General features: G+C 39.6%; 2 protein-coding genes across 3 annotated transcripts; both read left to right on the top strand.

Moving 5' to 3' along the window:
• The first annotated feature begins 252 nt into the window (after positions 1-252).
• On the top strand, positions 253-6,274 carry LOC131953249 (cytochrome P450 3A24). Its single transcript, XM_059316355.1, has 6 exons — positions 253-410; positions 1,275-1,511; positions 2,196-2,493; positions 3,620-3,806; positions 4,572-4,732; positions 5,226-6,274. Exons 1-6 carry the CDS (start codon positions 253-255, stop codon positions 5,751-5,753), a joined length of 1,569 nt encoding a protein of 522 aa, XP_059172338.1. The 3' UTR covers positions 5,754-6,274.
• Positions 6,275-6,758: 484 nt separating this feature from the next.
• Positions 6,759-15,859, top strand: LOC131953252 (cytochrome P450 3A24). Of its 2 annotated transcripts, none has more exons than XM_059316358.1 (7): positions 6,759-6,983; positions 8,430-8,613; positions 10,248-10,484; positions 10,923-11,220; positions 12,436-12,622; positions 13,625-13,782; positions 14,765-15,859. In XM_059316358.1, exons 2-7 carry the CDS (start codon positions 8,462-8,464, stop codon positions 15,284-15,286), a joined length of 1,554 nt encoding a protein of 517 aa, XP_059172341.1. In that variant the 5' UTR covers positions 6,759-6,983; positions 8,430-8,461; the 3' UTR covers positions 15,287-15,859. The 2 variants fall into 2 exon arrangements, with proteins under 2 accessions (XP_059172341.1, XP_059172340.1); XM_059316357.1 differs by having other exon boundaries at positions 8,442-8,613; positions 14,765-15,857.
• Positions 15,860-16,811: the final 952 nt, after the last annotated feature.

The raw sequence follows: 16,811 nt of genomic DNA, 5'->3' as shown, positions 1-16,811 counted from the left end.
CATGACTATGTGTGGATAAAAAACTTCAGAGAGTAAAACTGCGATCTTTAAATTCATACTTACCCACCATATCTTCATAGCCTACGTCAATTATGATCAATATATTAATTTATGCTTATTAAATACGTAACACAATGTTAAATATCTATTGGTTGACGATGGGGCTCTGTTAAGGGCCAGACCTTGACGGATATTCATATAGGCCGTAGTATCTGGTAAATAAGTTGATTATGAGTAGATTACTGCGTCGCGATGGATGAGTTTAACTTCGAACTGGAAACTGCGGTTGGTGTATTGGTAGCTGTTGTAGTTAGTTGGTTCATCTATTGCTGGATCTTTGGCAAGGATAGCTGGGACCAATATGGCGTCAAGCAGGTTAGCCTGGGTAGGCTTGCATTTTCTGATTTTAGGTAAGTCTTGATCAGGGTTTAATTTCTTTTTTAAGAAAAAAAATATCAATAAATATGAAATCATTAGGTTCTTAGTTAATTTATTGGCGATTAACGAATGCTCTGGTTTTTCCCTAAAGTTTAATAAATAATCGCATGGGACAGGTGTAATTTGTTGGAAATTGCATCTCTAAAATCCACTTTAATTTAAAACACACATTTTAGTTTTAGTAGTATTTTCAAATCATTGTCGGATAAGTCAATATGGATGTTTTTAAGAAAAACAAAGCGACCGTACATTTATGCAGTATCGTAAGGAGTTGTTTCTTTCTGTCACTATCGCAAATATAACCATTGGTAGTAATAATAGTATTTATACTTTTCAAAAATTCCACTTTCGAACTTTGTTATGAAATGTGCAGACGAAGTAGAGTTAACCTGTTTCTATGACCTCGGCATTTGAAAGAATAGTGTGGTCGGTTCTATAGTTGTATTTTTCATTCACATGAGAAAAGTATACATTGGGGCTGAATGGATTCAGGAACATCTAACGAACTTAAGCTCGGGTTGATATTAAGTTATAGATTTATGTTATTGTCAAGACTAGCGTAGCCATGGTTTGTTTTGCTGGGTCGGGCCTTTGTTCGGACGGTGAAAGTCATACAAATATTCTTTTAAAACCCAATACCTTCCTGCTATATCTAGTGCCACCTTAGTTGAAGTAAGTATATTGCAGCAAAGAAGCCAAAGGGAAATATAGGAACCGATATAACGTTATATTTTAACAATGTATTCATCTAATGGCTGCTCACATGTTCATCTTTTATGTGAGTATAATACAATATCACATTTCACCGTTGTACATCAATGATTTTTTTTTCTTAGGGCCATCTCCTCAGCTTTGGTGGCCAAACACGGCGACACCGTTGGCCTCAAATTTGGCCGGATGGTGCTGGTGACGCGTGACCTTGATCTCTTGAGACACGTCATGTCCAAGGACTTCAACAACTTCGTGGACCGGATGGGCGTGCTGACCACCACCAGCGTGAAGGAGGACGGCCTGTTTTTCACACACGCCAAAAACTGGAAGCGGATCCGTCACGTGATGTCACCGTCCTTCAGGTAAAGACCTCAGCGGTTTTCATACCTGTATTCAGGTAAATACCACAGCGGCTTTCATACCTGTGTTCAGGTAAATACCACAGCGGCTTTCATACCTGTACTCAGGTAAAAACCTCAGTTGCTTTCATACCTATATTCAGGTAAAGACTTCAGCGGCTTTCATACCTGTATTCAGGTAAAAACCTCAGTTGCTTTCATACCTGTATTCAGGTAAATAGCTCGGCGGTTTTCATACCTGTATTCAGGTAAATAGCTCAGCGGTTTTCATACCAGTATTCAGGTAAAAACCTCAGCGGTTTTCATACCTGTATTCAGGTAAATACCTCGGCGGTTTTCTTACCTGTATTCAGCATTGGCTTTCATACCTGTATGCAGGTAGATGCTTTCATACATGTATTCATGTAAAGACCTAAGCAGCTTTCATACATGTATTCATGTAAAGACCTCTAGACTTTCACACACGTATTCATGTAAAAACCTCTAGACTCACTCACATGTATTCAAGTAAAGCCCTAACGACGATTAAAGCTTAGTCACTTGGCACATTTATTATAGTAATACTGTATCCTTTTTTTTTTACAAAATCTTCAGACACAAATTAATTTAACTCAAATATTACACCGTATAATCAAGCGTAAACTATTGTTGTCCATTTATCTAAGTCATCCAATGTTTTTATTTTAGTACAGGGAAATTAAAGCAAGCTTGCTCAAACATCGAAGAGTCGGCCCAAAAATTGGCCACAGTTTTGGAGGAGTTTGCCAGGAACCAGACGCTGTTGCCAGTAAAGCACATCACGTCCCAGTACACGAGTGAGATCATTGCCAGGTCCGCTTTTGGTTTGAGGACAGACTGTCTGGGGAAGGACGACGACGAGTTCACTTACTACGCCAAGAATATTTTTACAGTCCGTAGCAAACTCCAGGACGTGATGCTACAGGTTGTTGTACGCTGGAAGCGGCTCCATGTTTACCTGGTCAAGGTGAGGATAGACCCAGTGGCGTAGCTACCGTAAAGCTAGCGTAAGCAAGGCATAGGGGCCCAAGGCAAATAGGGGCCTTTTTTCGAAAGTTTGAGGAGGGTGGGTGCAAATCGAAAGTCTGAGGGGGGGGGGGGTGTGCAAATCGAAAGTCTGAGGGGGAGGGGGTGCAAATCGAAAGTCTGGGGGGTGGGGTGCAAATCGAAAGTTTGTCCCCGGTCGCCGGGAAGGGTCGCTACGCCTCTGAGGGGCCCATTACACTTTTTGCATAGGGGCCCAAAAATCCTAGCTACGCCACTGGACAGAACCCGTCTGACGCAGGTAAAAAAATTAGGTAAAAACCCGCACAGCAGCTTCACTGACTCCAGGCTGGACTTAATGTCTACGTGGTCAAAATGAGGATATCCCACGTCTCTTGTAGACAAGGTGTCTGTTAATGTGCAGGTAAATTCCTCCTAGAGTATTCGATAGCACTGTCTCGTGTCCCAGCTCCAAGATTACTTTTTGCAAGGTGACGACAGCCTATGTGTATTGTAGACAAAAGTATGTCAAATTACAGGTAAAGACCACCTAGGGTGGTCCATAATAGCAGTCTGTAGACCTGGAAGACAGCATTTAAATACCAAACATCTTAAAGGTATATTGAGAAAAAAGTTTCCCATTTAACTATCAAAAAACCAAGCACATAAAGAAGGTAAAAACAATAGAGTATCCGGTTCTCTGTCCAATGTTTTTTTTTATTGATTAACTTATAAAGATATCAAAGCTGTAGTCAGTGTACAAGTCAGGATTAGCAAGCTAATGAATAGAATTGTACATTTTATCACACTACACATTCAAATTTTGGATAGTAATAAAAATGACGTGTTAGTATTTAATAATCCACAGCATACATACAATGGTCTTTTGCTTACTATTGTAAACAAAGTATCCGTGAGATAGAGAGAGCGAGAGAGAGAGCGATAGAGAGAGAGAGAAAGAGAGAGAATTATTTTTTATAACTGGAATTGTAATGCACTGATTCAAATAGTCCATCTTTAATTAACTGACAAGCTTTGAACAGCAACTTCATCACTATAACTAATGTCAGTTATGCTATCCATAAATCTCTTATTCTGTTGACTCCCAGACCCTAGGTATCAGCTGTCTTGATATCATCAACAAAAAAACAGACAAGTACTTCCGCACTGTGTTATCGCCTATCGTGGCACAAAGGATCGTAATGGAGAAACAAGGGGCCAGGAAACCAACGGATCTGCTACAGAGTCTTGTGGCTGCTAAACTTGCGGGGGATGAAGAGGCAGCCACTTTTAAACGTACGACACCTGATTGCATTGAGGGGGAGGGGGTGCGTGACAGTGGCGTAGTTAGGGGGTGGTATGCTGGGGTAGAGATTTTAGAGATCCCCAAAATAAGGGTTTCCGTACACTAAGTTATATTAATGAAGTTCCCTTTTAAAAAATGACGGTCCATGGGGCAAGTTCGTGTGACCTCTGCATATGAAGGGATAGTGTGTGGTGAGGAATCAGAGACGCTCTACCGACTCGGAATTTAACTCGAGAATTTAGGGTTAGCAGGCTAACAAAGTTATATTAAGTTACGCTTTGTATTTACAAATTCCGAATGTCATAAAAACAGCAACAAACATATTATGTTATATATATACGAGCCGACCCGCGGTGTATCATACGCCGCTATTTAGTTGTTGTTTTTTCTACTTTTCAGGGTTGCGAGGGGTGGGGGGGGGGTAGCGATAGAGAGACAGAGAAGGGACTGCAAGACACGCTTGCAGCTTGTTTTCTAACGTCTCCCAGAAGAGAATTATATATATATATATATATATATATATATATATATATATATATATATATATATATATATATATATATATATGGCCTGTATTACAATGAACAATAATGCTTAGTCTTTCCCAAGAACAAAAACCTGCCTACGTCATTGATGCTTGAAAATAGGTTTTCACAAAATTTTTGACATAAAAGTAACTTACTAATTTCGTTACATCATTAGTACTTAATAGCCAAACAACAGCATGACACAGAATTTTGAAACGTTTTCACCAGCCGATATGACAGAGCACCAGACTTGGGAAAAACTCCCCAAAACGTTGTCGGAACGAGAACTACTGGGACAAGCACTTTTAATTATATTTGCGGGGTTTGAAACTACATCGATGACATTAAAGATGTGTCTCTATCTGTTGGCCAAACATCCAGACATACAGGTAAATAGCTAACAAACCTTTATTAAATTAAACACATTTACTGGTTTTAGATTAGTATTTATTTTGAAAAAAAAAGAATCAATTTTGTTGGATAAACTTATGTACGCTTTTATGACAATACTATGAATGGTAGAAATGTGTTTTTACAAAAGTAGAACACGAGTTTGCTAGCCCGAAATGTAAAGTCTTGGTACCTTGGTGTGGTATCATAGAAATTAACCGTCCACGGTCATTTATGACATCCAGGTATGAGATGTACCTGCGGAGGTAGGTAAGACAGGTTGGCCTGAAACACTGCTAGTGGGTACCAGCTTGGGTGCTTCTAATGTTATATTGAAAGCATTGCTTAAGATAAGAGAGAGAGAGAGAGAGAGAGAGAGAGAGAGAGAGAGAGAGAGAGAGAATGAGATATGCACAGAAATAAAAGTAATATAATTTAACAATTTCCGATACTTATTTAAACTTCGAAAATACACAAAACATTTCACCACAGGAGAAACTTTACGCAGAGATCTGCTCCGTCGTGACCTCAAATTCCCCGACCTACGAAGAACTGAGTCAGCTGACCTACATGGAACAGGTCATCAACGAGACTCTCAGACTTTTCCCTCCGGTTCTCATCATCAACAGAACGGCAGCGGAAACTAGAACATACGGTCACGTGACAATCCCCAAGAACGCCGTTGTGATGATTTTGATCGAAGAGATCATGAAAGACCCCAGAAATTACCCCGACCCCGAAAGATTTGATCCCGACAGATTTTCACCAGAGAACAGCAAACACCGTGACCCCATGACCTTTCTACCGTTTGGTTACGGCCCTCGTCTATGTATCGGCATGAGGCTGGCGTACCTCGAGCTCAAAATTGGACTCGTCCATGTGTTGAGGAAGGTCAAGGTTGAGCTCAATGAAAAAACTGTACCGCCGATTGGAGGAGATGTCATCACGAAATTTCAGTTTTTCATCGTCGTTGAGACGCCTATTCAACTGGAAGTAAAACTAAGAAACAAACAGAAATAAATGAATAGGCCAATTATGTTTATTTACGATAAAAATAATTTAACTTTGATACCCAAAATCACATCAATATTCACATTTAACTATAATGTATTTCAATATACATTTGAAAACTACAACATCGACAGAATGTGTCTTTGAAATTGTTGGCTCATCCCGAAGATCACTTGTATGTTTGTACGAGTATTTCGTAGGTATCTATTTTTTCCTTCCATCCACGATCCCTATTTAGTTACAACTATATTAGCATTTTGTTTTCTTTATTAAAACACCTAAATGCACCGCTGTATAACTTTCATGTATTTAAAAATTATAAGTCTAGTCCTACACGATTATACATTCAAGTTTTGGTGATATGTAGCACCAATATAGTTTTGTGATTTTAAACTAATTATCGCATTTTTAAGGTAATGCTAGCCTAATGAGTAGTTTTTGTTTAGTGTGATTTAGTTAGACTTAAGAAATTGTTACTTTTTAAAGTTTAGATAGCGATTATATTATTGTTCCATCGATTTATGTTCAATGCGTGTCAAATTGCCTAGAATTCATAAAAGGAAATAAACAATAATACTCATTTAGACTTTGATCTACTAACTATCTAATTAATCATATTTAAGAAATTCACATTAATGCTAGTGTTTCTTCCAGACGTTTTTCTCCCGGGGGGGGGGCACTTGATATTTTCGGGGGGGGGGGGGGCGGACAACAATTTTCCAGGCGGGGGGAGGGAGGGAGCGGGCACTGGTAAAAGTATATGTTTTCAATATAAATTCCATTTCGATGTGTGTGTGTGTGGGGGGGGGGGGTGGTAGAATTTCTCCGGGGGGTGAGGGAGCTTCCCCGAAGAGATGCCTGGAAGAAACTCAAACTGATTAATGCATTAAAGTGGATATTGTGAATTACCCAAGTCAACGTTTTTGTTTCACAACTGACGAGGAATTCCTTGACCCACTATTTACATAAACGATAACGTGAACCCCACACTCGACAGACTTGGGTAACCTTGATACACACGTCCCAGCACAGTAGCAGCACAGGTCACGGTACAACTGTGTAGTGTGTCACACGGGAATCAGGCCGACTATTTATATAGGAGTCTTGTTGAATGTAAACATAATGTTTTAAAATGGCGCCTACGTTTTTATTTAAGTAACGTTGTTAGATCTGTATCTAGTAAATTTATCGGGATATATCAAACGTTCTTTCTAAATCATTACACTGCAACAACTAGAGGTAAGATTATATTTCATTGTGTGCTGGGAGCTACTGAATTGTGAAAGTAGTCCAATTACTGGGTTATTGCTTGTTAATGCTTAAAAACTTCAACATGTTCGTCTACATGTTGACTAGTAGGCATAACCTTCGGGGGAGAGATCGTTCTTGATTTGACAGTTTTAGCTGTGTTTTCAAGCTTGAAGTAATGGTTAGATAAAGGATTATTACTAGGAATAATATAAATGGATATTTAGATAGGTACATTGTTAACAATATAACTAATAGACAATTTGGACATCGCCTTTAGTAGTCTAAGACGTATTCATTCCACCATCTTCAAACAACTTCTGTTGTCACCATCAAAACGATTAACGATTAACTTTTCTAACCCTGTTAACACTTCTCAAAGTCATTCAAGTTCCCAACACAATTTTCAGGCCTCAGAGAATTGATAATGATTGCCACTTCAGTTTATCACAAACTGCAATACTTTAAGTTGATTTATTAAAAGAAACCTCGGCTATGACCTCATCGTTCAAATCTGTACATCCACTTCCAGTCATCTAAACTTCCACCACTCCACCCAACAATCTAAGCCTCTACCACTCCACCAAAGCTAAGCCTCCACTAACCCACCCACCACACCACCAATCTAAGACTCCAACACTCCACCCAGAAATCTCAGCTTTCACTACTCCATCAAACAACCAAAACCTCCTCCACTCCACGCTTCAATCTAAGCATCCACCACTCCACTCAGAAATCTCAGCCTAAACACCTCCACCCAACAATCTAAGCATCCACCACTCCACCCAACAATCTAAGCCTCCACCACTCCACCCAACAATCTAAACCCCACCTACGAATTAAATAAACACCAATACCCCACCCAACAGAATATACACCACCACCACCCCACCCAGCAATATATACAACCACCACCACACCTACGAATTAAATATAACACCAATACCCCACCCAACAGAATATACACCATCACCACCCCACCCAGCAATATATACAACCACCACCACACCTACGAATTAAATAAACACCAATACCCCACCCAACAGAATATACACCATCACCACCCCACCCAGCAATATATACAACCACCACCACACCTACGAATTAAATATAACACCAATACCCCACCCAACAGAATATACACCATCACCACCCCACCCAGCAATATATACAACCACCACCACACCTACGAATTAAATATAACACCAATACCCCACCCAACAGAATATACACCATCACCACCCCACCCAGCAATATATACAACCACCACCACACCTACGAATTAAATATAACACCAATACCCCACCCAACAGAATATACACCATCACCACCCCACCCAGCAATATATACAACCACCACCACACCTACGAATTAAATATAACACCAATACCCCACCCAACAGAATATACACCATCACCACCCACCCATACATCTAAGCCTCTCCACCAGCAATCAAGCACGCATCCTATATGACCATGGACCAAAATGTACTCACCTACACCGTGGCTGTGCTCATCATCGTACTCACTCTCATCTACTTCAAGCTGAGAAAGACATTTTCCTGGGAGCAACATGGGGTCAAAGAGGTCAAGCTAGGGTCACAGGCGTTTACGGACTTCAGGTGACCTTGAACTGTTGTGGTCATTGTGTTTTACAACTGTATGCTGTGACGTGAAATTTTGATGTATGTTTGTGAGTGTATGTAATTGTGCGCTTGTATGCATTTTAAAGATATGTGCTTGTAAGCCGAGTACGTGTAGATAAAATATAGTTTACGAGCCGACCCGCGGCGTATCATACGCCGCTATTTAGTTGTTTTATTTTCTACTTTTCAGTAATTCATAATTTGTGAATTCGACAGTACCAATGCTGTCACTGAAAATATTTGCTTTAAAACACTAACCCCCCTTTCCCCTAACCCCGACCCTACACCCCCCCCCCCCCCGTGAAAGCAGCCTCCTCTAAGTTACCTCCTGTAAGTTTAACATCGTTTCAAACTAAATTATCTGCCCCTAATAGCTGTCACTAAACCCGGCTCTACGATCTGTAAACATTTAGTGTGACCACAACTCACCAGACCATGTGGGGGTGGGGTGGGGGTGGTAGTGATAGAGAGGGAGAGAGGGGACTGTAAGGAGGCGCTTGCAGCTTGTTTTCTAACGGCTCCCAGAAGAGAATTATATATATAGATTTTGCCATTAGGCTTCGAACTTTGGCCTTCATTAGAATTAATGACAAGAACAAATATTAAATAAACTTAATAAATCAATATCTCCAAAACCTAGGTCTACATAATGACTTTTCTTTTCAACTTTCTATGAATAGGTTTTAAAGATATAACCTGATAATTGAAACGACGTTTAAGGGGTCGGCGTGGTCGAGTCGGTAAAGCTCATGGTTGCTAAACCGTAAAGTCTCGAGTTCGAACCCTCGGGCAGATGAGGCTCGTTAGCTGGGGACAGCCACTCTTCTAGGAGAAACAATTCCAAAAATTAAACAACTGCTGCCTTGTAGTTTGTTCTTGGTTGGACAAAGGCTATGGAAGCAAATCCAAAAAGAAAAGCAGGCTGAAATCGGAGTCAATGGCCTCAATGGCGCATAACCAGTTGACACGTACCGCTTAATTGTGTTGGAGGCGTGGTCGAGTCGGCAAAAAGCTCATGGTTAAATCCGAACAAAGTCTCGAGTTCAAACCCACTGGCAGATAAATCTCGATCCCCTTCAACACTAATAATTAAGAACGAAGAAGAAGAAGAAGAAGAAACGACGTTTTAAATATTTTAAATAAAATTTCATTTGAATATGTAATAAAAGTATGGTGACGCTCATTGTATCGTATTGTAAGAAAGTCTTGCAAGACAGTTCTGTAAGATTTACCTGTAAGACAGTTTTTCTAAGATGGTCTTGTAAGCCTGGTGTGTAAGGGAGTGGAGTAAGGTAGTCGTATACATGTAAGACACCAATGTACCTGTAATTCAGTTTTGAAAGACAGCTTTGTTAGATAGATGTGTAAGGAATTAGTGAAACGTGGCCATTAACCTGTGAGACAATCGTGTAAGATAGTCTTTGTAAGACAGTCTTTGTAAGACCCTCGTGTAAGATAGTGGTGTAAGACGGACAGTAAGACAGTCGTGTAAGACAGCTCTATAAGACAGCCGTTGTAAAACAGTCAAATTAGAAAATCGTGTAATAGTAAGAAAGTCGTGTACACATAAGACATCTATGTAAGACAGCTTTACCTGTCTCCTCTCACAGAGCGGCGTGTAGACAGGTGATCGACGAGCATGGCGACACCGTGGGGGTGGCGGGGGGCGACAACATCCTCATCACGCGGGACCTGGACATACTACGTCACGTCCTGGTCAAAGACTTCAACAACTTCACTGACCGGGCTGTGGGGGTCATCACCAGGAGCCTGCTAGATAAAGGTGCCTTCTTCCTTAATGGACAGGACTGGAGGAGGATCCGTCACATTATCACACCGTCGTTTAGGTAAGTTACTTTATTACCTTATACAACCTCTGACAAGTACCCAAGTCATTTTTTTGAATTTTGTCAGGGATGGGGGGGGGGGGGGGGGTGGGAGCACGTGAGGCTTTCGGGGGTGAAGACGTGCACTTCAAATTTCCAGGTGGGGGTGCGTACACCCGGGGGCGGGGGTAGGTGGATGTACCCTGAGGCGGTAGCAGTGTCTCCCCCCCATCCCTCCGCCATCCTGGCAGAAATTCTGGGAGAGATCTGTTGGAATCTTCGTCTCTATCAGTGAATCGTTCCTACATTTGTGAAGATGACAAATGCCTTACTTGAAATAAAAACAAAGATTGTATTGATGTTTTACCGGCTATTAAACCTAACAATAATTTCATCTTTTAATTCTCACGCTTACCTATAAACATTTTTTTGTGATTTTTATTTCGATGTTTCACCCAGCTCGGGTAAGCTCAAACAAATGACCGCCCCCATCAACGAGTCGGCACAGAAGCTGACCGCCGTCCTAGAGAAGCTGGCCGTGAAGAAAGAACTGGTCCCCATCAAGTACCTGACGGGCCAGTACACGAGTGAGATCATCGCCAGGTCCGCCTTTGGTCTGGTCACCGACTGTCTGGGGAAAGAGGACGACGAGTTCACCCGCTTCTCCAAGGGCATCATCAAGTTGAGGAGTAAGGCGATGAACATGGTGATGTTGGTCTTCCTCAGGTTCCCTGGGTTCCATAGGTTCCTTGTGAAGGTACGAACACATGGTAGCTACAGTGAGATATATTGAATTAGTAATAAAACAGATAGTGTTAGTTACCTCACAAGTTCAAGACAGTTACACGTACTATGGACGTTTTGACCCAAGGTCTTCGTTAGCACACAACAGTGTGGTTACATATTAGACAGAAAAGAATAAAAGTAACACAATTTTGGACTTAGCTCGACAGTGAAAACACGTCTTGACTAAATGCCACGGTATCCTAAAGAAAAGACACGTGAAAAAGGACGCATCGACACCGTATACTGGTGGGTTTGGGGGCGTGATGTATGGGGGGGGGGGGGGGGGGTTGGTTATGTGAAAGATACCTGTTAGTTTAAACCATTCGGGGTGCCCGTGTGCCAAATTTAAGTATAAGTCGCGTTTCAGTGTTTAGGCGGTTTCTAAAATTATGTAAAGGTACGTGACCGAAACCTGACTTAGTGGTGCAGCGAGGGTTTGGTTAAAGGAGGTTCAACTGGAACATTATTTACAATGAAAATTGGGAGCCTATTCATAAAATGTGTAACAGTTAATATTGATAACAATAAAAATGTTGGATAAGGAAGTCGACAGATGTATTTACAAAAAAAAAATGTTGATATCTGTTTAAATTATGGGACATTGCGTGGCCTTGCGATAGAGAGCTAACTCGAAAGTCTTCAGTTCGAATCCGGGTTAAAGTCAGAAGAAAATCCCTTATGGGTACCTAACTTACGTGAAGGAAAACAAAGGCGTCTGGTCATTGTGCTGACCACACTATACCTTCAAATGCCGAGGTCCTGAAACAGATGCACTCTACTTCGTCTGCCCCATTTGCTTTGTGCACGAGCGGTAAAAGATAATGAGTTATTTACAAAAGACGAGAGAAAGTAGTTGATGTCTACGATAAAGCGCCAGCGAACATTTCATTTTTTGAAATATTCAGTAGTTCTTAATCGCTAATAAATGAAGCGGGTCAGGTGACATTGAACTTTGCCTATAAACACATTGTTTATTAGGTTTTTTGAATGTGGCTAATTGAGCTTCACCTTGTGTAGCGTTCGGATCATCTATTAAGTAACTAGTAATCTGTTATATTACATTAAATACGTTGAGACATGACTATACGAGTATTTTTAAAAGTTTTACCACAAAAGTGTTTACAATTAAGAGCTACATTTGATGAAGCGAAGATCTTACGAAATATTTTATGTTTAAAATGTCCAGACCCTAGGCATTGAACCGTTCGATCAGGCCAACTTTGAGGCCGACAGTTACTTCAGATCTGTGCTGCACAGGACCATTGCAGAACGTGAGGCGATGGAGCGTAACGGCCAGAAGACTCCAGCAGATCTCTTGCAGAGTTTGATCAACGCCAAGAAAGCTGGGGACAAGGAGGCGGCGTCTTTTGTTGGTAGGTGGAGTTGTCTTTGTTTCGTAGGTGTTGTTTTGTGTTGGTAGGTGGTGTTGTCTTTTGTTGGTAGGTGGTGTTGTCTTTTGTTGGTAGGTGGTGTTGTGTTTTGTTGGTAGGTGAAGTTGTTGTTTTTTGTTAGTAGGTGAAGTTGTATTTAGTTGGTAGGTGGAGTTGTATTTTGTTGGTAGGTGAAGTTGTATTTAGTTGATAGGTGGAGTTGTATTTTGTTGGTAGGTGAAGTTGTATTTTGTTGGTAGGTGAAGTTGTATTTTGTTGGTAGGTTGAGTTGTGTTTTGTTGGTAGGTGAAGTTGTATTTTGTTGGTAGGTGAAGTTGTATTTTGTTGGTAGGTGAAGTTGTATTTTGTTGGTAGGTTGAGTTGTGTTTTGTTGGTAGGTGAAGTTGTATTTTGTTGGTAGGTGAAGTTGTATTTTGTTGGTAGGTTGAGTTGTATTTAGTTGGTAGGTGAAGTTGTATTTTGTTGGTAGGTGAAGTTGTATTTTGTTGGTAGGTTGAGTTGTGTTTTGCTCGTACGCGGAGTTGTCTTTTGTTTGTAGGTGGAGTTTTTCTTTATTTGAAATGTTGGGAGGGGGTTGAGTTTAAAGCGATTAACTATTTGCCATTTTAATAAAGATGGAAGTGGGTGTATGTATTGGAGCAATAAACTATTTCTGTTCGAAAGATCAGTATTTGTAACGGTTGGTACTGTTGCATGTTCTAGTCGCAAAAGTCGATATTCTAATATACCTATAGTTTTACTGAAAATGACAGAACTTTAGAGCTTCTTGATGGTTTAGTTACGGTATTAATTTTATTTACCTATTTTGTAAATATCCAACTTACAAAAACCTTGTTTCAATGTGCGACGTTATTATGTTGCTTTGTTAAAAAGTTCGACTTTCTGTTGATGTGTTGTTTGAATGTTCATTATTCTTTATATGTTATGAACAAATTCAAACGATATTGAGACTTTACTAAAAATTGTCCAAATTATTTCCTGAAGGTTCGACTGAAGGAGTCACGTGGGACAAGCTACCAAAAACCATGTCAGATGACGAGCTACTCGGCCAGTCCATCCTCATCATCTTCGCTGGGTTCGAAACCACGTCGACCACATTACAGATGTGCCTGTATCTACTGGCCCAGCACCCAGACATCCAGGTAAAAGTTAACATGATACAATAACATACAGCTACTTTATTTTTCGTGATGACCATTGACGTTTATAACAACTATCACGTTTAAATACCGATTTTGTCAGCAAGTCTTAATTGAAATGTTACACGTTAAAAAATAAACGTATCGACAAAAGATATTTTGGGTTAATTAATTGTTAAATATAACACCAATGCCTAATCCTTTCTTAACAGGCAAAAATTTAAATGAAGTTTATTTTAGCTATAATTATCTCTTACAATCAATTGAAGAAATTGAATTTCGGCTTTCTATTCAAAAGAAAGTCTTAAATATGTGTTATCCAGAACAGAATAATATACCATTTACAATTTGACGCTATAAAGTTTTGAATTTTAGGAAAAATACTGAAGTTGAAAATCTATCTATAGATCTATATATAATTCTCTTCTGGGAGATGTTAGAAAACAAGCTGCAAGCGCGCCTTGCATTCCCCTCTCTTCCTCTCTATCACTACCACCCCACCCCTAGATGGTCTGGTGAGCTGTGGTTCACTCTAAATGTTTACATTCGTGGAGCTGGGTTTAGTGACGGCTATTAGGGGCAGATACTTTATTTTGAAACGATTTTAAACTTAGGGTAGGTAACTAAGAGGAGGCTGCTTTCACGGGGGGGGGGGTATAGGGTAGGGGTTGGGGGAAAGGGGGGGGTAGTGTTTTAAAGCAAATATTTTCAGTGGCAGCATTGGTACTGTCGAATTTATAAATTATAAATTACTGAAAAGTAGATAATAAAACAACTAAATAGCGGCTTCACGCCGCGGGTCGGCTCTTATAAATTAATTACTAGACTGAAAGTTGAAATAATAAAAAATTCAAATAATTTCAGCTTTTAATTAAACAATATTTTCACCTTTTAATTGAAGTTACTGAAAGCTTTTTCACATGAATAATATGTTGCTTGTGTCAACTATTTAAAAATATTTACACATTTAAATGAAACGTTTCAGGAGAAAGCCTACCAGGAGATTGTGAATGTGATCCACTCGGGCAAGCCGACCTACGAGGAGCTGTCACAGCTCCGCTACCTGGAGCAGGTGCTCCAAGAAACCTTACGGCTGTACCCGCCCCTCCCCCTCATCACACGCAAGGCCCTCAATACTTGCACCTACGGCGCAGTGACCATCCCAAAAGGGGCATGGGTCATCGCCGTGCTGGACGGTGTCATGCTTGACCCTAAAAACTACCCCGACCCGGAAAAATTTGATCCCGATAGATTCTCTGAAGAAAATTCTTCCGCACGAGATCCCATGACCTGGTTACCATTTGGATGGGGACCTCGCCTATGTATCGGTCAGCGGTTGGCCATGTTAGAGCTTAAACTGGGCTTAGTTCAAGTGTTGAGAAAATTAAAAGTAGAGCTTAACCAGAGAACAGAGCCGAAGAAGGGGGAAACGCCCAAGATGTCTTATCAAGGAATAATTGTGGTAGATAAACCAATCCAGTTGGAGCTGACAGCCAGAGAGGACTAGAGAAAATGTATAACCTGTTGTGATTGGTTGATAATAAACATGTGACAATGTTTGTAAACAAACTAGTAAAATTACCTCCTTTTTAGGAAAACAATTGAGGTAGGCTAAAAAAAAGAAAAACCCATAAAATTAGTTTCATTGAAACAAGCATCACTATAGTCAGCTGTATTTTAGTTTTACGTAGGGCTATGTTTTTTTTATATTCCAGTTAAACATCTTTTAAAATACAAAACAAGCAAGTTACTTGACATGTATGCTTAAAACCACTATATGTTTATGTTTGTTTATACTTTGAAATAGCATCCATTTTTAATTAATTTTTAAACAGTTTTAATTTTGATTATTGCAATATCGAATAAATATTGTAGAAATCCACTTAATCTTTTACAATAGCCTTTTTAGCACTTTATAATTTCATTTTTAATTAATTAATAAAGCAATGTCAAATACACAAAGTATTATTCAATTTGATATATTATAAAAAGATTAATATTCTGATATTTGATACATTGTGAGTATACAATCATTGTGTTTTATTAAGTTCCGAGTTTTTAAAGTAATATTTACCAAGAATGATCTGCTCATATGAAAGCAACTTCTTCAAGCATTGAAACGAAAAAAATTAAAACGTCAATAGGATTTGTTCCACTTGTACAGTTTGATTCTCTTGTTACATTTGGCACATAACATGCAGCGGTCTGTTGTGGATATCCATTATTTATTTTCTAGAGTTTTTATCCAGATATATATATATATATATATATATATATATATATATATATATATATATATGTATGTATGTATGTATATATATATATCTGGATAAAAACTCTAGAAAATAAATAATGGATATCCACAACAGACCGCTGCATGTAATATATATATATATATATATTTATATATATATATATATATATATATATATATATATATATATATATATATATATATATATATATATATAATTGGAGCCTCAAATCCAAACATCCTTTTCCCATAGTAAAAGTCTACAATCTGGTATTTTTATGTCAAGGCTTAATTGTACTCTCTGTTGAATGTCGTAATAAGTTAAGTTCTCTTTCAAAACAGTATATGCTGCAAGTGAAGTAGAGTTCACCTGTTTCTGTGACCTCGGCATATGAAGGATAGTGTTACCAGCACTTCGTCCAACCGCATAATTTGTGTCAGATACCCATCAATGCTAGGTAGACTAGAGTCAGGTACCCATCAGAGCTAGGTGGACTAGAGTCAGGTACCCATCAAAGCTGGGTGGACTAGAGTCAGGTACCCCTCAGAGCTGGGCGGACTAGAGTCAGGTACCCATCAGAGCAGGGTGGACTAGAGTCAGGTACCCATCAGAGCTGGTTGGACTAGAGTCAGGTACCCGTCAGAAGTGGGTGGACGTCAACAGATCTTTAGATTTTCTGGTTGATAGTATGTTTTACAGTTTGACTAAGAATGTGGTAGGCTTAGATTTTATACAGCACTAACAGGCGACATCGTGCTCATAGGATAACCCAGAGTG

This window comes from Physella acuta, unplaced genomic scaffold (genome assembly GCF_028476545.2).
Source record: "Physella acuta isolate Inbredline_101_S28 unplaced genomic scaffold, ASM2847654v3 ptg000914l, whole genome shotgun sequence".
NCBI lineage: Eukaryota > Metazoa > Mollusca > Gastropoda > Physidae > Physella > Physella acuta.
The sequence above is the reverse complement of the archived record's forward strand: the minus strand, read 5'-3'. Positions and strand labels throughout refer to the sequence as shown.